General features: G+C 41.2%; 2 protein-coding genes across 2 annotated transcripts in view; one reads left to right on the forward strand and one right to left on the reverse strand.

Moving 5' to 3' along the window:
* The window catches only part of cenpp (centromere protein P), a 74,076-nt gene that overhangs the window by 19,899 nt on the left and 27,119 nt on the right, over nt 1-27,058 (forward strand). The window lies entirely within an intron of this gene.
* On the reverse strand, nt 17,096-25,207 carry aspn (asporin (LRR class 1)). Its single transcript, XM_068595857.1, has 8 exons — nt 25,185-25,207; nt 23,195-23,435; nt 22,017-22,129; nt 20,132-20,345; nt 19,810-19,920; nt 19,571-19,664; nt 19,325-19,463; nt 17,096-18,391 (listed from the first exon to the last, which is right to left on the reverse strand). The coding sequence occupies exons 2-8, from the start codon at nt 23,412-23,414 to the stop codon at nt 18,194-18,196; spliced, it is 1,089 nt and encodes a 362-aa protein (XP_068451958.1). The 5' UTR covers nt 23,415-23,435; nt 25,185-25,207; the 3' UTR covers nt 17,096-18,193.

Genomic DNA, 27,058 nt, shown 5'->3' on the forward strand with positions numbered 1-27,058 from the left:
ATCAGAGAGACGTTCGGGCTTCCCCAGAGCACTTCTAAAATATTTGTTAGGTTTTTTTAGTTGTAGTTTAGGTGTTGTTCACAGACGTGGTGACATGACAAGAGACAGTGCTTCTCTATAAACAAGCAAAGCCAAAAGAGTGAAGACTGAGGTTCAGCAGTTAAATAGAAAACATGTGACTATTTCAGCCTGCGAGAGGAGAGGAAAAAGAAGGGGGCCCAGATATAAACATCCAAGCAACACGAGCCCGGACTGTTACAGGTGTGTTAGCAATTATGAACACCTTTAAACTTTTATAGCTCTGGGAAAAGGGCCAGCAACTTTTGGAGAATGTTTTTTTTTTTTTTCTGTCACTAATTTTCTAAACCAGAGTTTTTGACTGTCAGGGTGGTTTCATTGGTATTCCACTGCACAATAAAGCAAGTCGATGAGGAAATGCCACCCACAACAAGAAACAAAACACATTATTCATGTCACGTTGACTCGCTCAATATGTTTGTGAATGTGAGAGTTTTTTTTACAAGCTTGGAATTCTTTGTGTTTTTGTATCAAAACAGAGGACTGAATGAAAATTGCTCATTCAAGATGCAATTTACTCAAAGAAACGGAAGAAAAGTGCTAAATATCTGGAGATGAATACATGAGGTGATGCTCTTTTATAAATTATGCATTGCTTTCATTAATGTTAAATAGCTTGCAGCCTTCTTCCTCTTCACACATTTCTTTGAGGGATACATGCAGTAACTCAAACAACGTGGGGACCCTTTCATGACGACATCGCTCTTGTTGCGCTTTTTTTTTTTTTAATTTTTAAAGCATCGGTGTGTTTCAATAGAAGAAAAGTCTACAGTTTACAAAGCGATCGGCCCGCTGTGCATAGGTACGAAAGGCAGTGAGGGTTTGAACTTCTCGTTTGAAGATCTTCAACCCGCCACAGAAAACTCTGTCACTTTTTCTTGTGAACAACACCGTTTCTTGCTGTTTGTTCTTGTCATGTGTTTTTTGTCTGTTGTGCACTGTGAACCTCGTCTGTATGAGTCTGTTGTTGTCTATGGTGACAAATCCATCTCTCTGATTGGAGACCGATCAGAACAGGTAGAAACTCTTCATCCTAAAGACGTGAGCGACGTCGCAGCGTCAGAGCTCGTTAGTTTGAAGCACATCTTTGCCCTCGTTGCTTCAACGCTCCTGGAAGCTGCTCGTCAGAGATTCACCAGAAGAGCAGCTGGAGCGTCTCTCCACCAAGAAAACTCATGTTGTTTCAATCAGAAATAATGAGTCCGATAGCTTGTTACGAACTAATCACTCAAACCCAGTTTAATCCAGACATCCATCGTCTATAACTAGTCATAGTGTAATTATCTGACAAACCGGATTATTTTTTACTCCTTTTGTTGTGTCGGTTTATTTACTTTTTCCAGTTGGAAGAAGGAAATGAAAGAACTGTTTTATCTTTTGGTGATTGATCAGATGAAGCAGCACATTGGGGAACACAAGTACTGTCTCACATCAGTGTTTCTGTTACATTAGGACACTCTTCTACTTTCTAGTCTCGTCGTCCTCATACGTACAGCTTAAAGTTAATCTCTGAGGGCTTCACAGTCTGTACAACAATATATGCTCATCCTCTTGGGTATGGAGGTAGATTTGTGTCTTTTTTACCCAAACAAATTTTTTTTTTGAGAGCAAAGATTTTTGAATTGAGAGCAAAACTTTTTGATATAATTTACTTACAAACAAGAAATTTGCTCAGGTAAAAAAGACACAAATCTACCTTGTTTAACAAAAGAGACTCCACGACACCAACAACATGAACACAAAGAAGTGCTGCTACTTTTAAAATAATGTAGACAACAGAGCAATATGACGTCATCGTACCTCAGTGTCCTCAGTAACCTCCTGTTAGTGTGTGTGTGTGAGTGAGTCCACCAATAGAAACTCATTCAGCAGCGCAGGCCCCGCCCACTTGGAACTTTTTAGATTGAGGGCAATTTTTTTTAATTTTTTTTAAAAAATTTTTTAGAGAAAAAAAATAATTTGGAGATCAATATATATTTATTTTTTTTCGACCAAATTTTAGTTTTGAGTTTGTTTTTTTTTAGAGCGTTTGTTTTGTTTTTTTTTGGCAAATTTTTTTTTTTTTTTAAAGCAAATTTTAGTTTTGAACGTATTTTTTAATTTGATAGGTTTTTTTTTTGTTTTTTTTTTTTGAGCAAAGATTTAAAGATAATTTAAAAAAGACACAAATCTACCTTCATACTTGGGCCAGTTCGCATTATGCTGCACACGAAGAAAACTTGTTTACGCTATTGGAGAAAATTTGAGTCTTAAAAGTGCTAAACAGGAAACATATAAAAGCAGTTGATTTGTTCCAGCGTTGTGATCACTGACGTTGCAACACTTCTCTCTCATGTCACCACGCTCATCAAAACACTTTATTCTGGTTTGTTTCTTCTGACGGTTCGATGAGTTTCAGGGTGACGGGTGTAAGTGAGCGGTACGTAGCGGCAGACTGAAGCCAGGCGAGACAAAACAACACACAGCACGCCACACACATACACACCATTTGACTGCAGAGTAGCTCTTGATGGACCACCTGGCGAGGCATTAAACTACCTCGGTCTGCATGGGTCTGGGTCTGGCTGACACTTGTGATGTGATGTACTGACTACTAAAAAAAGTATTAAACTACTTTCTTCAATTCCCTACACATCACATACTGCAGCTCTACTCTTTTCCACCTCTTTTTTTCCCCTTCCGCTTTATCTCTTGGACGTTAAACTCTACTCTTTCGTCCAATTTAGTGTAGTAGAAGTGAGTCTTTTTCCTGATGCGGCGCTTTGGCTCAGATGCTCGCTTTCAGCCGTGGAATTCAGTCCCAGAGGATCCGAAGACGACCTGATGATTCAAGCAGAACAACTGTAGCCTCCACTTGGAGACCACTACTTTGTTTTGTTTTTTAAGAAACAGATTAGCTTTCAATTCAAACAACATTTCCATGTAATTTTTCCGGAGCGCAGCTGCTAAAGATGAGGCTGTGTTGTTTTTCTGGACATCATAATGAATTATGACTCTGGTTTAGTAGATGTAACTTATAAATATCAGACTAGAACCATCTTAGAAGTAGGGGGATTCGAACTATACATGCTTAGGTTTTGTACTCGGACCATATTTAAATCAGCTCATTGCTTTGACTGCTTGGTGTCTATTGTCTGTTTTGAAGTCTATTGTGGAGCTGCTGCTGGAAACAGGATGGTTCCTGTTGTTGGAGCCAGGTGCTGAGCAGATGTCAGGGATACATGAAGAGGAAGGCCCCAATTTAGAGGCTGTTTGCACGTACGGGCCCTGTCATGCTACACGAGTTGTTCTCTGCAAGACATCTGATGGATCTCTGTGAGGTTGAAACCAGTGTGGGTACAGGATTGATCAATGTCAGGCCTGGACTGGAGCATGTTTTCAATACCTCGCAATGCGTTTGATACAACTGTGAAGTAAATCAACATACAACAATACAATATTCCTGTTTTCTTGGGTTGTATGCTACGCTCAAGACCTTAATTTACCTCCAGGAGTCAGTTGCTCCTTCTTTGTCTTTGCATCCAGGCCAAAGGGAGTCCTCAGGGTCGACATCTAGTTCGGTTCACCTCTGGTTAGTTCACGCTTTCCACTTCTCAGAATTCATCAAGAGCCGTCGACTTCAGCTGCGGTAAATTACAGAGGATCTTTGGTTCATATCATGTTCTGGACATCTCGGGATCTGCTGTTTTGTGTGTTAGCTGCTCACTGTTTATTATTGGAGTCCTTCATGGTTCACTGAGCCTGGGAGCTCTTATCCCAGCATGAGATCTACTGTCGGCTCTCTACGCCAACACAACGGGAGGAGGGTCTTTCAGTGGATCAGAGGTTAGTGCGATGGGCGGCCAAGTCTTTGGTCTGTGGTTGTTGTTGTTGGTTGGTAGATCTAAAGAACCTGAATGTTCATATACTCAAATCCAAATTCCAACTTTAACTCAAATTGGCAAACCGCTTGGTCAGAATAAACCCTCATTGGTCCTCTTTTGAACTTCCTTTAAACGCTGTTTGTCCACCTCTCAAAAGGTGTTTAAGCAGATCCCCCGGGGTGTTCATGTGTTTTTGTTCGGTTAATAGGCTCTCACACTTGTAACTCTTAGGCTAGTGGCGTCGTTTTTTTTCCAGGAACGTGGTTTGTTCATGTGAGCGGAGAACAGTCGTTTACCTCCAACACCTCGGTTGTGCCGGGCAGACGGCAGAGGTGATAATCAAACCCTCAGAAGTCTGACATACAGGAGAGAGGTGGTTTAATGAAACCCAATGAAACCTCTCACATGGAGCTCCTTCTCTTATCTACAGTGTTTCATGCTGGACATAAAGGTGCCGCTCAGGTGCTTCAGAGATCAGGGCTCATATTTATCAAATATTATCGTTCCTGTAGTTATCCGCACATAGCCTCACTAGTTAACCTAAACGAATCCAGTCACGTTCCTGTAGCAACCAGCATATGAAGATAGATTTGTGTCTTTTTGACCCGAGCAAATGTCTAGTTTGTGAGTAAATTATCTCCAAATCTTTACTCTCAATTAAAAAAATTGCTCTTAAAAAAACGCTCTCCAAAAGAAAGCGTTTTAATACTAAAATTTGCTCTCAAAAAAAGCAATTAGCTCAAAAAAAAAGAAACAAAAAAAAAAAAAGAAACAAAAAAAAAATCACACTCAAAAAAAAGCTCTCAAAACTAAAATTCGCTCTAAAAAAAAATTGCTCTTAAAAAAAAATAAAAAAATTTTTTTAGAGCACATTTTTGTTTTGAGAGCGTTTTTTTTTTTTTTAGAGTGATTTTTTTTTTAAAATTTTTTTTAAATTTTTAGATTAATTTTTTTTTGAGCGATTTTTATTTTTTTATTTTTTGGGGAGCAAATTTTTTTTGGAAAGCAAATTTCTTTTGGAGAGCAATTTTTTTTTAATTGAGAGCAAAGATTTGGAGATAATTTACTTACAAACAAGAAATTTGCTCGGGTCGAAAAGAAAACAAAATCTACCTTCATACCAGCACATATAGCCTCACTAGCTAACCTAAACTTTTAAACTTTTTTAAACATCAACAACTATTTCTGCGTTATACTTGTTGTGTGAATACCACAAACGTGTGAACATCGAGCGCCCCGTGTCTGGGTTCATGATATTATCCGTAGTCGCTCACGGCTCCGACTCCTCCAGGACGAGTGTCTGAATGAAGCCGCTACTTCAGGCGGACCGGCGGCCATGTTGAATTCAGCTACGGCAGGACGGCGGTGACGACGGGCGGAGCCACTGATTTGTTCGACAGAAAATACATTCACGAGCTAAATAACAGACTTTTACATTCTTGAGATTTTGCAAATAAAACAAGTGCTTTTGATCAAATACATCATCGTATCGCCGCCTCGGTGCCGAGTTGCGTCGGCAGCGTTGGTGTCTTGATGGTGGTCTCCGTCTGTTGGTACTGGACACGAGACCGGCTCTGATTGGACTGTCAGCTGAGACGCGACAGTTTGGACTAAACCAGTACGAGACATATGGAGATTATTACCGGCTGACTGGGTTCCAGTGTGCGGTGGTATTGGACAGTTGTTCTCTGTTCTCTGATGACTCCTGGATTTGTTATCCCAGCATTCCTGGCCTTTTTTTTTTCTCCTTCTCCCAGACAGCTTAACATTGGCTCAGAAGGGATTCAATGCCAAATCTGTTGAAATTCTAAATATCAGCCGTTGTGGATATTACAGCGACCCCCACTGGTGTTTTTGAGGTTTCATTGTCTGTCCCAGATGAGCATTGAGCGTCCTTCTGGCAGCTTGAAGGCACTTTGTGTGAGGAGCTCAGTCATCATGTGTTTAAGATGAGATAAGATAATCATGTATTAGTCAGCAGAGTGCATGAAAACAAACAAATGCCTTTAAATAGGAGTTCTTAACTTTTCTTTAACATTTAAAGAATATCAATTAAGGATTCATCTGATCTTGAATCTTTATATTTGTACGTACCCTAACATACAGAGTGAATATTTCTCCTGTCATTTGTCTTCAGTCTGTCAATATCAGTGAACGCTCATCACCTCAAACGCTGCAGATTACGCTTTGTCTCGTCTCTACAGCTCGTTGTCTGTGCGCCTCATTAAAACTAATGAGAACAAGTGCAGTTTGATGGAACTGTGTGTGTGTGTGTGTGTGTGTCCGTGTGTGTGTGGTTGTTTTGGACAGTTCACTGGATTTGTTATCCAGACATTCCGGCTGTTTGATTACGACTTCTGTCTTCAACGTCGCCTTCATGCAAACAACAAATACAATCGTGCAAAAATGTTTGTCCGTCTCCTCTTGAGAACGAACATGTTGTGCGTTTGTGTGCGTTTAACAACAGCTCCCCTGCAGTCCGACTGTAAGCCCGAGTCTCCAAACACAAAGGCCTTGTTCAATGTTTCATCATCTCTTGTTGCCAAACTATTTATTTTCCACCTCTAAACTCCAGTCAGCGCTTTCTTCAGTCCTCACGGATCCTGAAAGTCTAGACCGTTCATGACTGATTCAAAGATAATGTCTGATTCCATATGTTATTGTTTTCAGTGTTGACCAGAGCCGTATATATTCGCTCCCTTTCTGGCAACCGGTCGTCCTCTCCGTAGTCTTTTTAAATGCTTTGCTGGATGTTTGAGCGGTCGACCGACAGAGATCTTTCCACTGAAGTTATTCTGGCCTTTCTGTGACATTTCAAGATGGCCGTAAAACATTCTCAGTGCTGCTTTTTGCTTTTGAAGCTTTTAAAATGTAATCTTTGTCTCAGAATTTGGAAGCACATTAATCACGCAGCCCAAGAAAGTCATGCAAGTCATCTTATTCTAGGATGATTCGATATTATCTCTTCAATGAGCATTTATATAAAGCCTACTGCTTTGCCTCCACTCTCTTCTGGACCAGTTCCTTTTCGCTTTAGTTTCCATTTCCATCTTCTGAGGCTGCACTTCGTTTAAATGTAATATTGTAGAATTTAACTTTTTGGCCAGAAACTTGAATCAATACAGTTGTTTTGAAGGAAATGTTTTCCCAACAATATGAAAGAGAGATGAGAGAAAATAACCAATATTTATGGCGAGAATAAAGTAAAAAGATATATAAAAGAATTTTTCGGATAGGCTTACATTTTCTATTGCAGACGGGTGCGTTTTGGCTCTGTAATGCACATCGTTTCAGAGAGGTACTCGGAATATTAATGCTTAATCAAGTCAGGTTTTGAAACACTGTTTTCTTGCTTACAGGCATCTCTATATTATTATTCCTTTAATCAAACTATTGTCTCTCATCCATTTGAGTCATTTAAGGTTTACTGTATGCTTTGAATCCTCATTGTTAGTTTAAATATTACATTTTATCACTTTTTACTGTTTACACACACATTTCATACAATGTTTGCTCATGAACATTTGGTTTAAAGTCATAAAAGTCTTGGAAATTTGGTTAAAAGTTGTGGAAATTTGGTTAAAAGTTGTGGAAATTTGATTAAAAGTTGTGGAAATTTGGTAAAAAGTTGTGGAAATTTGGTAAAAAGTTGTGGAAATTTGGTAAAAAGTCGTGGAAATTTGGTTAAAAAGTCGTGGAAATTTGGTTAAAAAGTTGTGGAAATTTTGTTAAAAAGTTGTGGAAATTTGGTTAAAAAGTTGTGGAAATTTGGTTAAAAAGTTGTGGAAATTTGGTTAAAAAGTTGTGGAAATTTGGTTAAAAGTTGTGGAAATTTGGTTAAAAGTCGTGGAAACCCGTTGGTCACAATGTGTGTGTGAACTCTGGACTTAACTGTTGAGAATTGGCACAAAGAATTAACCAATTCTCCAAATAGTTACTGATTTAGTTTTCCATTGATTAATCAGCTATTGCTCCAGCGCTGCTGTGCTCGACGTTGTTTCTTTTGTCTCTCTTAATGTCGCCTCGGCTCTTTTTGAGCCTGTAGAAACGGTTCAGTGTTCACATTTCTTTTGGGTGGATGAAGCTCTCTGAACAGTAGCCGCTACGTCTCCTGCCGGCTGCCGTTACAGTTCATCTACATTATTGTTTGCGGTTGAAGTCGATGCCTTTTTCATGTGTCTGTGGAGGCAGGGGAATTCTGGGAAGTTCCCATGTTAATGTAATTATGTCTGTTTTAAAAGGACGCTGTGGTCGTGGACGTTTCCCTCTGCGCTAATTGTGATGAGGAGAACACGCAGAAGACTCCATCTGGATAAAATCTCTCTTTTACTGGACGCCCTTCAAAAGCTCCTTCAGATCGCCGCTGGCTGGAACAGCGTCGTCTGTGATTCGGGCGACGACCGCCCGTCTGTCTTTGCGTCTTTAAATAACGCGACAGCATGCACTTAACACACATTTTCATGCAGTTTTGTCCATAAAGTTAACACCAGAAGCCTCAGTTTTATGCACTTACTGTTACTTGTAGTGCACGAGAGCACACATGAGCTTATTTTATGCTTAATTTACTTAATATGGTAATGGTCGTTGGCACCGCTGAGTCGCCAGCAGCAGAAGCTTGTAGTTATGTGTTTATGACCAAGATGGACGTTGTGCAGACACTGTTATTGATGTTGTTGTTGTGTGACCATGTTTGTGTGATACAGCCAACTTCAGTAAGTGACTCATTTGTTGCTTGGTGCAATAATTAGGTGAGTTTAAGCAGATGAACGCTGCTGTGATGACTGACAGTGTGTCAACGCCAATATATTCAACATTCAGAGCATTTATATAGCAGTAAACAACTAGTTTGTATAATTTAATTCATCTCCTGGTGCAATAAACAGTACTTTTAAGTACTTTTATACACTTAATATTCTTCTTACTGTTCATTTTTAATTTAGTTTTATTACCATTCTATTAATTTATATTGATTTTTATCTTTATTTACTTGTGAGCAGTGCTGCTTTAATCCTGTAATTTCCACTGAGGGACTAATAAAGGATTATCTTATCTCTTATCTTAAATCTATAGTGGAGAAAAATGTATTTGGATTAATAAATCTATTGGTAAAATAGTTGATTAATCAAAACAATCTGTCTTGATTGGCAACCCTAAAAGCTTCCAATCAACTTGTGAAGGAACAGATTTTTTTTTAGCTCACAAATGGTTTTATTTTTCACTTTCCTACTACTTTTGATGCTGCAGTTACATCTTGACTAAGTTTCTCACACACACACACACTAACACACACACACACACACACACACACACACACACACACACACACACACACACACACACACACACACATTAATCATAGGGCAGGTTTTTCCACTCCAGAGCCAGACAGCCGTTGGCTCGTCGTCCTCATTTTTCATGTCAGTCTTTTCCCCTCAGAAAGCATCGCCGCTGGGATTCTCCCTCGTGAACAAACAGGCCTTTCAGTCTTTTGCCTCTAAACATTTTTAATTTCATTGGCCTCATTTAGCCTCGGCGCTGCTCTGGATGAGTTGCTGGTGTTTGTTTCACTTGTGTGTGTGTGTTTTTGGACAGTGAAGGTGTGTTGACTGAGCGCTGACGGACTAAATGTCCAATTTGCTTCAGCGTTTCAGAGCGCTCTGCTGGGATTTTGGCATCCTGAAGCGTGTGATTTCAGCTTTGAAAGCTGTCTGCCGCAGTGTGAGGAGACTTTGTACCTCATTAGTAGTTTGGTTTTGTTTGCAATAACACGGCAGCATTCGCTGCGCACCGAAGAACCTCCACGCTGTGCCGGTTGAGATCTTCAGCTCATGCCACATGATGCCACCGGGGGCAGCGTCCACATGGAGGGTCTGCACTTGGTTATTGTTGCAACATTGTGAGTTTAAGTAAGAAAACTACTTGTTCAGGGTTTAAAATATGTGTGACTTAAAATACGGATGTACTGTCATTGATGCTGTGTTTCATCGTCAGTAAAAATATCTCAACTTATACCCAGGTATAAAGAAACCTGTGGGTCTGAAAGTGGATGAGCCTCAGACTTGCATTCTTCCTCATGGCCATCAGGGGGCGACTGTAAGAAAGTGACTCAGTAAACACGGTTCTTTCTGTAAATCTCCTCAGTTTCAGGTTAGCTTTGTGTTTATTGTAATAGCCCTGAAGGCTAGTGAAGGGTTTCACATGATCTCTCCCTCACTGTGTGTTGTTAAAGCTGAGAACGCCATCCTGACCCACTGCAAGTAAACACTGTTTGCTCCGGCAGCATGTTTTGCCGTAGTTGGTACCGTTAGCGTAGCGCTGTCGGGCCTTGAGTCACCGAGAGCCAGTCGACACGCTCCTTGGAAAGCCATCGTGTGGAGTCGTGGCGGCAAACTGGTTTGGAATCAAGCTTTTAAAAATTCACTGGTCACTCGCGCTGATCAACACGGCTCAGCCGGCGGCCATGTTGCTCCACCCACAGACCGCATACAAGACGTGGACGAGTTTTTGGCCGTCTGCATCGTTTTTTTTGCAATCAGTGAACAGTGAACCCTAAAGCGTCCCCTGCTCGAGAGATTAACACCACTAACTCATGTGTACAATGTAAGGGAATAAACCCAGAGAGAAGTAGAGTCATTTCCTAATAGACTTCTATACAACCACACGTCTTTTTCAGCGTTGGCGTCACAGCAACATTTGTATTTTTATATCGTCTTTGTTCTGATGGTTTGCTCGTTGAGATCGTCTTGATATCCCAGTAAGACAAAACAAACGTTGGTATTTAATCTTCTCTGCAGAGAAGGAACGCTTCTGTGTCTTTTTAACGGGAAGTTTAAGATATCAGTCAGAGATTTAAGGGATCTTAAGTTGTTAAGTCTTTTTTTAAAGGCTTTGAAAAGAAAATTCTCACATATTTCTTCCGAGGAAGTTAATGAGACGTTGAGGTCGAGTGATATTTCAGTAGCCTTGGAATCATTAGTGATTGATGTTTTGTTTTCTTCGAGCGTCCAATCAGAAGAGCGGCTGTGAGCGAGGCCCTCGCCGCCTAATGACTCTACCATTGCCCGCTTTGTCCTCGGTTTATTCTCTGGAAACCTGAGCTCCCTCTTTGCCTCCTCTGCCTCCTTCGTTGGCCTCTCACCAGCTTTCTTCCAGCTAATCAAGGTCCTTCGCCGCGTCGGCCCGAAGACAAACACGTCAAAGTTTACATTTTTGAAATGGAAAACCACCAAAATCCCCAAAGGTTTTCTCCCGACGCGTCTTTTGATGGAAAACATCTCTGACACTCTTGGGCTTCAGATGCCTAATTATCATCAAAACCTCCAGTTCAGCTGGATTTAGTCTCATTTAGCTCCGAGCCAAGTTCGAAGAATTCAACCCCGTCGACTGTCGGCGTGAAGTCTATTCATGGTGACACGTCGGATTGGATTATGAGCTCCTCTCGCCTCAGGTCCGACACTAATCTGAGTTTAAAGAGTACCCGGATTATAAATACAGGTTTTAAAAAGTTTAAACTCAACAGTTATTTTTCTCCCGAGATATCTGAAAGGCAATGGAACTATAAAAGTTATAAGATGTATGACGTTATTGTTATTGCAGTCGTGGTGTTATAGGTAAGAGAGGCTGAAGAAAGAGGAAAGGATACGAGAAAGTGATTTTAATTTGTTGGTTTTAGATTTAAATTATTTGAACGGCAACGGCGGCTGATTTATATTCCCAGGCTGTTAAACGGTCTACTAAGTAGACACTTTCCTGAGAAGGCGCGTTAACTTAAAGCACACATCACATCACAGATTTACAGTTTTTACCCCCCAAAGGTATAAAGCAGCGATTCACCTGAAATAACTCATGGAGGCCTGATGAAAAGAAGTCGGCTCAAACAGGAAAAGGAGGGAAAACCGACTGATACTGGTGGCTGTGGGAGTGTTGAATCACCAGAATAACACAGAATTAGGTAAATAAATACATCTGTAGATGACAGAAGCATCCCAAATGTGATTCATGTCGTTGCATTTGAGGAACGACTCTTCAAATAGTGGATTCACAGAAAAAGAGCTGATCATAATCCACTTATATCAAGTAAAAACATCACACAGGAACAGTTGGTGATACTAATCCAGCCAGTCAGTGTGAACTTTAATCTGACTTCACCTCTAAAACAGCCGCTGAGTCTGAAGTGGTTTTCTTCATGTGCCTCCACCCCATCGAGCCGTTTGTCTCGTAAAGATGTCGCCCCGCCGTCACAAAGCGCTGCTCGGATTAACACCCACAAATGACCTAATCCTGGTGCTCTTTAAACTCAGATTAGTGTCAGATTTGACGCCAGAGGAGTTCATAATCCAGTCTGTGTGTGATTACAATGTGATTTAACATTGTGACAAGTCAATGTGATCTAACGGTCCATCACCTGCTGAGGTGTTTTGGAAAATCCCCTGAAGCCTCTTTATTTATGGGAAACCCCGTATAACTGGGTCATGTGACAAGTTCCTGGCGACGGCACAGTGTCGTGCAAATCCAGACAAACTTCATTTGATGAGATGTCTCTCTGGAGGCCTTTCAGAAAGGGACGGACCTTTTCCAGCTGCTTGACACTCTTGCTTCATACTTTTGAAGGAGGCGGCAACTACAACTGCAACTGCATCAGGACGTAATCAACGTGCAGAGCGTCTGCTCATCGCTGATGTTTCTGACTTAACTGTTTGTGACTTAACTGTTTCTGACTTAACTGTTTGTGACTTCTGCCGGATGAAAAGCTGGTAAAGAAGTGGAGGAAAAACTAAAATCACTTTTCGTTTAGTTTAGAGAGCGTTTTTTTAATAGCCAAATTTTTTTTGTGTTTTTTTTGAGCTAATTTTAATTTTGAGAGCGTTTTTTTTGGGGGGGGGGATTTTAGTTTGAAGAGCGTTTTTTCTAGCAATTTTTTTCAGTGTTTTTTTTAGAGCAAATGTGAGTTTTGAGAGCGTATTTTTTTTTTTTTTTTGAGAGCCTTTTTTAGGCTTTTTTGCAAATTTTTGTTTTGAAATGTTTGTTTTTTTAGGGGTTTTTGGTGTTTTTAGAGCATTTTTTTGTTTTGAGAGTGTATTTCTTTTCTTTTTTAGCATTTTTTTTAATGGTTTTTTTCCATAGGAATTTTTTTAGTGTTTTTTTTAGAGCAAATTTTAGTTTTGAGAGCAATTTTTTTATTTTTTTAAATTTTTTATAGCAATTTATTTTAGAGTGTTTTTAGAGTGCCAAAAGCTGCAGTTTAATAAATGACCACTTCTGACTCGTCTGCTGTAAAGCTCTGGAGGGAGTTGAGAGATGACAAAGAGTAAAGGAGAAGATGGAGAGGAGGAAAAGCAGAGGATGAAAAGAGGTGAAAGCCCTGAAGTTAGGACCATTTTCTCTGTGTGTGTGTGTGTGTGTGTGTGTGTGTGTGTGTGTGTGTGTGTGTGTGTGTGTGTGTGTGTGTGTGTGTGTGTGTGTGTGTGTGTGTGTGTGTGTGTGTGTGTGTGTGTGTGTGTGTGTGTGTGGCTGTGAGACGTGGCAGAACGAGGCCTGGCCAACCGGCAGATCTGTTCCATATGTTTCCTGGAGAAAGAGAGAGAGACAGGCAGCTCTCCTCTCTCCTCCACCCGCAGCACAACAAGTCTTCGTTTAGAAAAGACAAAACAGTTGAGAAATAAACTCTCCTGCAGCACGACGTCGTCTTCGTCATTGTCTTCCTCGTGCTGTCCCGTTCTGCCGCTCGCTCTCGTTTTCTGCCGACGTGGATATGAGTCTCAAGGTGAAGATGTATCTGAGGAAGGCAGCTGGCAGGTGTTGGGTTTCTGGGAGTCAGCAGGGAGCTGGCTGCTGTTTGACAGGAGGCCTCCCAGACAGACGGAGAGGGCAAAGAAAACACACACACACACACACACACACACACACACACACACACACACACACACACACACACACACACAGGTGTGTGTCACGGTTCCATCACATTCATCATTCCTGTGTGTGTATTTTAAAAGTTTGAATTGTTTTCTGTGTCCGGCATCAAAGATCAGCCCCTCCCCACAAATTACACAATGAATATAAAATGTGTATACAATATATAAATATATATATAAACCCAACCTGGTGGCCGGCTTCATTCCCTGGACGTCACATTAATGAAGTGGTAATACTTCATTCAGCCCAAAGTGTTAACCTAGAGATCGACCCATTACCCTTTTTATGGTGCAAGTAACCATATATGGTCGTTTTCCTCCCAAAGTATTTTAATGAGTTCCCTATAAAGAGTTTAACTCAACGTTGTTTTATAAACTATCGCTCCGATCCGATAGCTGCGGATGATAATACTAATAATAATCTAAATAACTGTTAAAGAAGTGCACTCGTACTTCCAGACCGAGAGAAGCAAAGAGCCATAAAATCAAGTTTTACACATTTATTGTTTTTTCAGACAGCAATCCTCCACTTTATGAAAAACCCTTTGTCTTTACGTTTATACATTTACTTTACACGTTATTCTGGTGATAGGGGAAGAAAATCTGGACTAAAACTTTGTGAACAGCTGATTTTACAGGAAGCAGACACAAGTACTCTCGTCCCATACGACCCGTTTTCATGACTCTCTTCATGTTGGACGGTTTAGCTGATAGATGGATGACAATCATACTGTTGATTTATAAAAAATGATGCCCCTTTGGTCTGTTAAAACTCAATAAAACTTAGCACTTAAATTCACGGTTGACTGCCCTTAATGTAAGTTTTGGATAAAAGCGTCAGCTAAATGAAATGTACAATAAAGACGCTTAACATACATGTACATATAAAAGCTAAACCCTACAAATATTCATTATCAAGTAGTACGATAAGATGTTGAGCTCAAGCTTCTGACTCAAGTTTTACTGTTTTTTATTGATGAATCTGAGTCGTGTGTGGCATCTCGTCAAAAAAGGAACTTTTTTTTTTTATCAGGCGCTTCTGCAATTTTGTGTAAATTCTGTCGTAAGCGACACTTTTCCTCGTGTCCTTCAGCCGTATGAGAGACCTTTTCAATGTAATGCTGCGTCGTGTGTTTTCTGATGTTTGTTTCTGATCAAATGATTCATTAAGTATCAGTTATAACACTTTAAATCAACAATCTAACAATAATAACGTAACAATATTTTCCAATTAAAATTCAATAGAGCAAACCTCCGTCAGCTGATGAGGACTGTGTAATACGGTTGAAAGCTCTGGAAAAGTCTTCTTACGGGACTGAAAGTTGTCTTCAATTAAATAAATACATTTACTTTACAGTTTTCGAGGGCGTTACAGGACTGGAAAACATCCAAAACTTCTGCCATCTTTGTTCATTAAAGCCCTTAGAGATGAGTCTGAAGGTCTTTGGCTTGAATAGTCGCTGTACGTACCATATTTTGGAGACTGTACCAGAACTTTCACTATTTTCTTAATGAAATTGCTCTTTCTGCAAACTCTGATGCTAAAAAAAAATAAAATCACTTTTCGTTTAGTCGTTCGTTTAGCGTTTTTTTAATTTTTAATTTTAGAGGGTTTTTTTTTTTTTTTAGAGCAAATTTTAGTTTCAAGTGTTTTTTGTTTTTGTTTTTTTTTAGAGCTTTTTTTATAACAATTTCTTTTAGTGTTTTTCTAGAGCAAATTTTAGTTTTGAGAGCGTTTTTTTTTTAGGGCTTTTTTTTGTGTGCAAATTTTAGTTTTTAATTTTTGTGTTGTTTTTTTTAGCATTTTCTTTGAGCATTTAAAACAAAAATTGGGGCTTTTTTTAATAGGATTTATTTTTTTTTCGTGGTTTTTATTTTTTTTTATTTTTTTATTTTTTTAGAGCAATTTTTTTTTGAATGTTTTTAGAGTGCCAAAAGCTGCAGTTTAATAAATGACCACTTGAGGGCAAATCTCATAGACCCTCGTGTTACAACGGCCTCACCTTCGTGTTGCTGGGTTGACGGCCTGCTATGAAAACCTGCTAGGTCTCTGTAGCATCCACCTCTTTGCCCATTTGTTTAGAGTTCGGCTGTGTCGTCACTGCCCAGATGGCCACGCCCTAAAACACCCACTTTAACGCATCACAACTCTTCAGAGACCTTTGCATGATGTCACAGAAACCACACTCATAGTTTAAACAGTCTATGGTCCGGCTACTACAGAGGTTCTGACTGTAGAAGTAGACAAGAGAACTCCCTTCAACTCTTTAGTGCGCAGTGACACCTGCTGGTTGGTGAAGGAACTGCTGGTTCAGCAGCCTCCGAACCAGTGAAACCACCACTGGTCCCAGTAAAGGCGTTGAGCTGGATGTAGTGAGGGATTTGTTGGTCTGGAAAATATCCAGGAATATGGTATTATACCATTACTGTTATTATTATTAGTGTTAGTAGTATTTATGTTGTTTTGTGTTTGTTACAATGAAACTTAAAGGAGTGAGACTATTTAAAAAAAAACACATTTAACGATAATGTTTTTTTAAAAAGCATGTCAGTTTAAATGTTCGCGATAACATTTAATTCACATTTAACTCACACAAGATCTATAGGTTCTGGACCTTTTAACTTACACAAGATCTATACGTTTTGTTCCTTTTTAAATTACACAAGATCTATAAGTTCTAGACCTTTAACTTACACAAGATCTTTGGGTTCTGGACCTTTAACTTGCACAAGATCTATAAGTTCTGCATCTTTAAATTACACAAGATCTATAGGTTCTGGACCTTTAACTTACACAAGATATATAGGTTCTGGACCTTTTAACCTACACAAGATCTATAAGTTCTGCATCTTTAAATTACACAAGATCTATAAGTTCTGCATCTTTAACTCAAACAAGATCTGTAGGTTCTGTACTGTTGGCCGGACGGTACAAGGCATTTGAAGATGTATTCTTGGGCTCTGAGAACTTTTGATGAACATATTTCACAATGTGTTTGTTGTTTCATAGATGACTATTGTTGACTCGGTTATTTGTAACCATGAATCTATAAAACTGTGCAGCTCTAAGAACACAACACACACACACACACACACACACACACACACACACACACACACACACACACACACAACTCTTTCTGTCTGTTTGAGGCTCAGAGTGGTCAAACACTATTTGGCCTTTTTATAATCAGTCACATCAGACGCATTGATCTTTGAAGATACTTTATTTTATCCAAGCTTCGTCTCACATGAGTCAAATTTAATCAAATAGCCTTCAATCACAAGATATGACAAAAGTAGCTCAAATAACACAATCAAAAGTTAACTTTCCAACTCAAACCCACTTTCAATTTGACAAAAAGCAACAATATACATGGGGAGGTGTTCCAGGTGTATTTAAAGGCAAACTAAATAAATATAGCACCATGTTTAGAGGAGAGAGCACTGGAGATGCTCCTGGGCTTTTCATTACCTGCTTATAATTATTAATAGTTCACTTGGTTGCTATAGTTCAACAAAACAAAGTCCTGTTTTGAGTTTATATCAAGAACAATGTATAACAGTCTGACATGTAGCTTACAGCTTCTAAATAAAGACACTACAGACATGCAGGGAGATAGTATATAAAACAACCACATAAAGACAAACACGAGGCTTTAAAATGACTTATTGCACTAAATCATGCCGGCGCCATTTATTGACTGTACAGACTTCTGCTGGGAGGGAAACATGTTTTAAAGAAAGTGGTTTTAGGATGCTGTGAAGTCACAACGCTGGCCATTTAGCGACTCTTTTATTGATAATTACTGTCTCAACTTTTAAAAAAAAGGCAAATATAATATGTAATAAAATGAATTGTGTTTATTGTTGCACAATCTCTTTGATGGATTTCTTTATTTTAAACTACAAACAATCTCTTTTGGTTAAAAAAAAAAGGCATTGGCATGTCATTTTACTGGAATCAGGTCATTTGGTGGTGTTGTTCAAAAGGTGACCAGCAGGAGGCGCTTTACACCGGGGGAAAGTTTCCACAGCAAAAAGCTAAGAAACAAGCTCACAGAAGGAAGCAGGACCCTTGACCTTCACTAGGACCTACAGATGTTCATGTCATCATGTCCTCCCCCTGCATGCTGCCCCTCAGCACCAACATCCCCACTAGAGATCATTGTACCTGCATTCAACATGTGCTACACTTTCTAATATACATCAATATAATGTCAGTTCTCTCATTTCCCGGAATCCAGTTATATTTTCGTTTTTATCTAGAATTATGTTCAACTCCTTCCCGATATACCGTAACGAGGACGTTGGCAGTTCTTCTTCGTCTTCCGCTCCCTACTTCCTGAAGTTCCCCAGCTGAACGCCCCTCCGTCCGGTCACGCAGCGGAAGGTGGCCGGCTGGATGTCCCAGTATTTCACCGGGTTGGCGAACAGGCTGATGCCCGTGTACAGGTTCTTCTTCCCGCTGTGCGGGACGGGGCAGAAGTCGTTGACTCCCACACTGCTGATTTTGTTGCCGTGGAGGTAAATCACCTGAACAAACAAAGTGGATTCGTTTTTAACGAGTAGTTTTTTGTTTTTTTTACTGCTTTGTCGGTAAACAGCCGTGACTGAGAGTCCTGCTGTGGAAACTCAGGATCACAACCTTCGGACCGGGAAAGTAAGTCGGAAAGTTGGGCATCGTTTCAGGCCTCCGGGCGGCTGAGTTGAAGGAAACTGATTTATTTGAGATGGCTAACAACTTCCTTCCATTACTCATGTGACAACACCGGAGCATGAGACTCAATTCAACATTCATGATTCATTCAGTTACTTGAGGAGATAAGATGGCGCATGAGATGGACAGCTGCACTGGCCCTTTTTCACCGCAGCAGTTCTTAAAAGTCAAAGGGTTAGAGTTATGTGCATCCTGGCCGGGACACACTAAATGGAACGGGGCCATAAGGAAACTACACCTTTTTGTTTACTCTACCTTGACATGTAAAATAGCTGCTGTGGACCTTTTTTTGGCGGCAACACAGGCGCCGTACCAGACGTTAGTGGTAAAAAACCAAAGTAAGGAACTGATCCTCCTGCTGGATTTAGCAGACTATTTATGTTCCAGCACTCGAAAGAATGATATGATGGATAAAAACAGCTGAAAGGAGTTCTCTTTGTAGGGTGCCTGGGCTCAGTCTCAGAAACCAGATGAGAACCCAGACATCTGGAAGGGTCTTTGGAGTGAAGACGGCTTCTTCACTGAGAGGAGTCAATCGAGGTGGTTCAGGAGTTTTTGCACGTCTGAAAACGGGAAACTAGGGATACTGTCAGATGATCTGGAGGACATGACCCCGGAGATACCTTGATAGCCTTCTAAACAACATTTAAAGCTGTCTGATGTGTATAAATAGAAGGGGTGCTACACCAAACAGACTAAAGGTTGTTCACTTTCTTGTACAGATGCTAATCAAAGTGTGTGCCTCTCACCTGGAGGTTGCGCAGGGAGTTGAGATTCGGTGGGACCTTTTTCAGACGGTTGTTGTCCAGGTTGATCTGACGGACGCTCGGGATGCTGGCGAAGCTGCCATTTTCTACATACTTGATCTGGTTGAAACCGAGTCCTAGCCTGCAAAAGTAGTCAAAACGTATAGTTGACGGTTACACGATCGACACTTGGGAGTTTTTAATTCGACGAAGAGTCCGTTTCTAGGGTAAAGCGTGGCCGGTTTATACCTCTGAAGGTTTTTATATCTGATGAAGTCTTCTATTTCCACCTTAGCGATCTTGTTGTAGTCCAGGCTCAGCTCCGTGATGGAGGTCGGGAGGTCTGCGAGATAAAAACACACCAAACATCAGCAATGTACAAGATGTTTGCCTCAATTAGTTGTGGAATTGAGGTCCGGAGGCGTGACAAGACAAGTCCACCATTAATTTGTTGAAATCAGCGTACCATGGGGTCAGTGGTACTCTACCTTTTGGCACAGCGGTTAGTTTGGCCTCCGCTATACCGATGTACAGGGTCGACAAGCCGTTAAAAGCTCCCAGTCCAATCCCACTGTTGGCCAGAGGGTTGGCGCCCAGCTCTGTTGAGACGAGCACCAAACATCTGGTTTAAGCATTTAACAATCTATAATCCATCTCCTAATTATAGTGGGGAACATACATTAGTTTGAGGACTTGTTAAATGAATCAACTGCTGCAGCGTTCGCCTGGACGGAGACGCCTCCGGCCCAACGAGAAAGTTGATCATTGCTAATCTGATATTGGATTGAAACCAGGTTTTTTTGTTGTTACCCAGCACATGGAGTTTCCTCAGGCCTTTAAATGCGTCCTTCTGGATCCTGTTGATCTTGTTTTCGTGGAAGCGGAGCTCGATGACGTTGGGAGGAAGGTTTGCGGGGATGTCGGTGAGCAGGTTGTAGGAGAGGTACAGCAGGCGGAGGTGGTCCATGTTCCTGAAGGCCTTGGGGTGGATCTTGGAGATCTTGTTGTTGATCAGAAACAGGCCCTGGTGTGGAGAAAGGGATGTTTCTACGGTCCCGAATGAACTCTTGCAATCGACATTCAACCCATGCACGTTCAAGATGGAGAATATCAAAAGTCTGTTTTGACATTAACAAAATAGAAAACATCATTATTGACAAATGTTTATGACTGCAGACATATTGTTGATATAAAGCAGTATGGTTTGCTTTCTTTATCTTGTACTCTGTTTGAATAAGATTTATTTAGGACATTTCATACATGGGGTTTGTTTTAGTTTCTATTAGAAACCAAGTCTCATGAGCCTGACTGTGACGAAGGAAGGGAAGACAAATCTGAATGCCCGTTCGAATCCCGTTTTTTCTGATTTAGGCAACCGACCAAAACCTGACGTGGTTGTCTCTTAGTTCCCAGTTTGTGGATTGGTAGAAACTCCAGATACCCAAACAACCGTATTTAGATTCAAGGCAAACGGCACCATTCAACACTTGGGGACAAGCCGCTGTCTCCAGAGCTGTAGGCCTTGATGTGGTTCATTCCCAACAGTGAGAACATCAGCGAGATCAAAGACGAGCGCTCTGTAACCGCCTGTGAGTAACGTAATCTCACGAGGCTGCAGGCTCCATTTGGACTGAATTAGTGAGCCGTTCCTTCCTATCTGGTAAGTTTTTAAAAGCTACAAGATGAAAATATCCTTCACTTGTACGCGTGAGTCCGATGTGGCATTTAAAGCTGAATCTGATGGCGTGTTCTGGTAGTGTTTACACGTATGATTCGGCTGTGTTCGTTTCAGAGATGTCTGCGGATTTGGTTGTTGATTTTGGCTCTCAGAGATGCATGTAGAAAAACCACCAGAATAATTACAATTCTTATCTTCTGTGATTCTGAAGCGATTCACAGATGTTGAGGAGTAAACGCATGGACTCAGACCACATGTGGCTCGTGTTATTTTCTTTTTGTTTTACGTGCTTTACAAGTGAGGTGTGTTGGGCTAAAGCAAGGGGAGCTACACTCAATTTGTTTTCTGACTCAAGCAGCAAATTCCAATCTGAAAAATGAAGCCAAATGCTGAAGAGCCTTAAACTTAAATCCTCTCTACTCGCTATCGAGGGTTTTGGACATCTCTAGTTTCAAGTCTTCTTCAACACAGCGTGATGTTCATCTAGACCATAAAGCAGGTTGTGCTATAGGGCGGGGCTACCTTGTGATTGACATGTCACTAAGATGGCGTTGTCCAGTCTTGGAGTTGTTTGTGTCTTCGTCTTACAACTTTAAGTCTGTTTTCACTTAATTAGGGTGGCAAAATTCTGGGAATATTCAAAGTTGGAAACTTTCCATGGGAATAAATGGGAATTATTGGGAATTAATGGGAATTAACTGGACATTTTGGGATAATGGATGTGATGGTGTATTTTTGTGTGTACATACATACGTCCTACTCTCACTGCTGTAAAAAGTTTACTGTATACAAATAAACTTGGTATTAAAATGAACATGGCTTCAGTTTATCAAGTCATCAATATGCTAATGACATGAGAAAGATGGACGCTAAGTATCCCACAGATTAGATTGATTCGGGCGCCTGCAGGAGATGTGACTGCACCAGAACTGGATCCATTGATTCCTTCACTTCTTCCCCTTCAGACATCCTGTTTTGTGTGTGAAAGGGGTGAAAAGGTGAAAGGGTTTCTCTCACATAAAGCTTGTTGAGGCCTTTAAAGTCGTTCTCCTTGATCTCAGTGATGTCATTGTTTTGGAGGTCCAGGATCACGGTGTCTTCGGGGATCTTCTCAGGAACAGAGATCTCCCCTGTTGGCCCAAACAAACAAACAAACAAACAAACAAACAAACGCCTCATCAAAGACCAGGAAGTTGGACCAAAAGGGCTGAAAATCAGAGCTCATGCACTTAAAATACTGAAATGTACAAGAGGAAGACGTCGTTGTGATTTTCCTGACTCAACTCTTCCATCTTAAAGTTTCCGGGTGTGTGTATCAAGTGTACATCAAAACCTTCACTGATAATCCTAAATGGTGAACTTCGTTTCTAATTAGATAAAATCAGCCTTTATATTAACATTCATGAGTCACGGTGTTGTTTCAACACAGTTTAACAGCAACATGTGGATCCAGATGTGCTCACACTCAGCGTTCTCATTAGCGGTGTCCTCATAATAATGTAAAAAAGAAATGTAATATTGATATCACGTTAATAATAGCCAATAATATTGTGTAAATAATCCAGTGCCTCTTAACCTTTTGGAAACTCCCAGCATGCCCCATTGAGACAATCTTTTGGCTTAAATACGTATTTTTTCCTTTTTTTTTTAACCAAACGACCCATTTTTTTGACTGAAACTCCTTCCTAACAGGACAATACTTTGTTTTATTGTGATTGTTGTTGCAGGTTCTGATTCTTTATGTCCTAATCTTTCCATAAAGGTGTCTTATTGACGCTCCAGGAGGCTTTTTTGGGGAATCTGGCTCATATCATGCTGGATGTTCATAGTTATGATCAAAATATGTTTTAAAAAGGATTTTTTTTGAAGATATACATTTTTTTCCCCAAGACTTTGTTGAACAAATACAAACAATAAACACAAGTATTGGGATTAATTTGGGGTTCCTACGATGACTCAAACATGGAAAAAGAGGTCTGGAGACAAAATTTGGTTCCACAGTTTTCAACGGGTTAAATCATTGATCAATCACACAGTTATGGTTTCTGACTTTTCTTCACCTCCCTTCACTTGTATTTAGTTTTTACATCATTAAGCAAAAAATAAACTAAACAGATATAGCAATATTTATTTATTTCTTAAGCAAAACCCTTCCTCGTATGGTTTGTGGGCGTTCTCTTGTAAAGCTCTCTCACCTTTGTCGGAGCACTGCACCACTCGGGGCGAGCAGGTGCAACCGGCCGGACAGTTGTCGTCGTAATCGTCGTCGTCTTCGTCGACGTCGTTGTCGTCGTCCTCGTCGCTCGAATCGGCCATCATGATGTCGTAGTTCCGCATGAAGTCCATGACGTTGATGGACTGGTAGGGTTTGGCGTTTCCGAGCGCCAGCAGGCAGAGCAGGAGGAGGACCCTCATGGTTTGTTATCGGGCGGAGAGCTGCTGAGAGGACGGAGGGGAGGTCTGAAACCAATAGACAGGAGGCTGTGATGTCATCGCGACACAGAGGAAATAACCCGCTGATTTTGGTCTCTTTTCAACTTCACAGCTTGTTGAAACTATTCTTTAAAGCTTCCCCAGTGATCTTAGCAACCCTGCTCATCAGTGCACACAGCTCGGCATCAGCTTTCCAACAGCCAGCACTCCCACCGCCATGTCTTCAGGAACTGCATCCTCTAGTTGTTATCGATGCATTGCATGTCGTCAATACTTTCACAATGCCCCACGACCAACGACCCCATTGAACTATACCTGCTAAACGAATGCGGTGAAGTAAAAATAACTGCATTTCCCTTTTTGTGGTTGTGACTTAAAGGGGTTCCAACCTGCTACCAGCAAGGTGTACCTAATAAAGTGGCCAGTGAGTGTACATCCAAGTCCTCTCACCTTTCAGCGTCACAGCCCCTCACGTTGGCCCGATCGAGGAATGTTTTGCTAAAACAGCGCTAATGAAAGGACACACTGGAGTTCCTTCAGCTGTTTTTTTTCTATCAGCGTTTCCACGAAAACGCTGGAAGTGAAGCCGCCGCCGCGGCCAACACAAATGTTTCTCAGCTGTCACCTATTTCAACATCTGCGGTGATTCAACAAAGTGATTTATGCATCTTCCTCTATTACACGATCACGCAGCCGGCGGCTCGAGGTCGCCTGGTCGGTTGCGTGCGTCGACTAACCATCGAACCTTCAGTCGTGCCCACAAATATGCGGCGGTGGTCGAGCATCCTGCTGCAACAGCAAATACCGCTCGGCAGCGCAGAGCCGTCCTCTGCGCCTCTCAGACTCCTTTTGTTCCTCAAGTGTTTTTTCACTTGAACTGCTTGGCAGTGAGCCGCAGATATTTCTCTTGTTTGTTGTGTTTTCCTGTCTCTCACTCAGACGAGACTTGAGAACCGATCGGATCTGAGTTCACTCCGGTCCGACTGATTGAAGGTGAAGTGTGTGAAGTATAATCAGATCTCTGGAGGGTTTACATTTCATAAAACATCCAAAACCAGAGCGACAACCTCTATCCCCTCTGATCCCTGCAGTCTGCATCAGTGTTTGTCTGTTATCGGGGTGAAGGTTAGTGAAAAATATCCATCCCAGTTAAACAGAGCAGAAGTCACTGTGTCTAGAACAACAAGTTGCTTTGATCATATATTATTTTCCTAATTGACAATCACTAATAGTTCATTTTCTGTTGGTACACTAATGGATTCCTTGTTTCTTCACTTTCATCCCGTCTACTTCGTACTGACTTCTTAGGTCACAATTTCCCCCCCGGGTATTTTACAATTTGTAATAAACTCTTCTCCATAATCTCCAAAATGACCTCACACTTCTGTCAAATGAGAGCTACTTGAATTAAACCCCAGAGAAGCAGCAGCGGTCAATACACCCAACCATTAATCATCAACTTTCCCTTCAAATTCTTTGCACATCATGTAGTTCACTTAGAAGATGATCCGCAGACGATCCTGTGAATTGACCTCGTGCTCCAACGTTTTCATGCGATTCAAAGTCCCTCAGAAATAAAAACATTTGCAATATTCTCTTTTTAAAATACATCATTTTGTCTGTCGTCTGCAGACCTAAACAAGAGATGCTGCATCCTCTGAAAATAAAAAATGCCAGATTGACGAGTGAAAAAGCCTTAAAAAGATGTTTTGTTGTTGTTGTCGTTGTTGGTAAATAATGGGTGTGTCCTACCTCAGGTGTGTTTTGTGTCCTGGTTTAAACCCCACGGTGAGCAGAGCGGTCCAGCTGGAGGGCTGAGAGTTGGATCCTCAGTCAAAACATTCTGAGTGAACGCAGGACAGCATCACTCTCGCTCACCAGAAGAAGAAAAAAAAAAAAAACTGCCCCCAGAAACACCCCCACCGACGGAAAACCTCTGCCGCTCGGGTGAGAGGTTCAGTTTCAGTCAGGAGCCGTTGACGCTGTCGGCGATCGGACCGCCTGTACGACGCTCAGCGAGGCGTTGTCGGGACTCTCGTCATGTGCTTTTCATCAGGGGCTTCTGAAGCGATGCCAGCGTCGTTAGCTTCAGACTCCTGCAGTCTTTTCCGTATAGAAAAACACCGGCGGGCCTGTCGCCCTCCCATGATGAGCCTCCGCGGCTGGCTGCCATTTTAAACATTTCACATCGACGTGAACGGTTGCTGCCCTCTGGCCTGCCGGCTCAAGGTCAAACGAGGAGACGGCGTCCGTGCAGCTGCTGCTGCCGGAGACGGTTCGGGTTTTCTCAGTGACGCTGGGGCGAAGGTGAGCCGGACCTGCAGGGGATTGTGGGACGAGCGCCATCTGAAGTCCTTCATCTGGTTGTTTCGTAGGAACTGACTTCCCCCAAACAAAGAGCAGAGGCTGCTTTTAACTTTAAATCACAGGGCGCAATTAATCAAAATTCAATATTTGTTAGTATGTGCTTAAATATTATGCTGCAGAAACGTCCTGCCCAACACATCATAAGCATGTTTGCCACAGATCCCCGCGATAATCCCGCCGTAACCATTTTAATGTGTTTCAAAGACAATGAGAATATTTTAAAATTGATCCCAAATCCTATCGCAGTTGCGATTTTATTGCAAACGATCTCAATTATTTTATTTTTAAATGGTTCAGCTGTGAAGTGGAAGGTGAGATGTCGTCAGGTAGCACGAGATCTTCACGATAAACAGAAAATGTTGATGAACCAGCCCTTTTTTCTTTTTTTTAACCCTTTATCGTTCGAGTGACCATATATGGTCACTTCCTCACGCTGTACATACGACGTCTTTCCCGCATCGTATGTGATTGTTTTCACCAAACGGGCAAGGAACCGTATATGGTCATTTGTTCATTTTCTACCTAAAAAAAAATATATTTTTTAAAATGTCACAACAGTAAAGTAGTATTATGTCCTCTAATAGCGCTCTCGGGCTGACATTTTGAATTTCAAAGTGTTAGCATTGAAAATAATTGTTAGCTGCAGCCCCCAAAAATGCATCACTCAATTATCGTATCTTATGCAAATGATCACAAACTGTGGGAAGAGAAAAGTGATCATCAATGAGGTCGAAGTCGTCACTGATGGAGCCTGAGAGAGAACGGAGAACACGCTTCTTCTTCTTTGGTGTTGTTTTTTCTCCAAATTGTACTTATTTCTCAGCAGTGACAGTTCCACCTTCATAGACTAGTTGCTAAACATAAAAACGCTCTTATCAAGTCTGAGTGAAGCTTGACTTGAATTAACTGGATGGATGGAGCCAACGAAGGCTCATTCTGTTAGTTCATTCCTTAACACTTGGTAAAAACCAAACCAGGAGCAACAAGCGTCTCACAGGCAATTAAAAAGAAGTCCAGAATGCTGAATGGCTCGTCAGCGGTGGGGTCTCCTGCCTCAAGGTGCTACAAGAGCCCGTCAGAGCTGCGTTGTTATACATTTCCTCCTTAATTGGAAAGCAGAGAAGAGCATCAGAGCCGATTCCTTGCTGCAGCCAATCAGCTTCATGTGAAACTGCTTTGTGTTGGGCACAACAGTCTTTACATTTAGAAGTAGAAATGAGAAATACCTCCCAAGAATGGAAAATAAACCTTACAGGAGC

This window comes from Clinocottus analis, unplaced genomic scaffold (genome assembly GCF_023055335.1).
Source record: "Clinocottus analis isolate CAN_PGR_092001 unplaced genomic scaffold, fCliAna1.0.p SCAF_32, whole genome shotgun sequence".
In the NCBI taxonomy this organism is placed as follows: Eukaryota; Metazoa; Chordata; class Actinopteri; order Perciformes; family Cottidae; genus Clinocottus; species Clinocottus analis.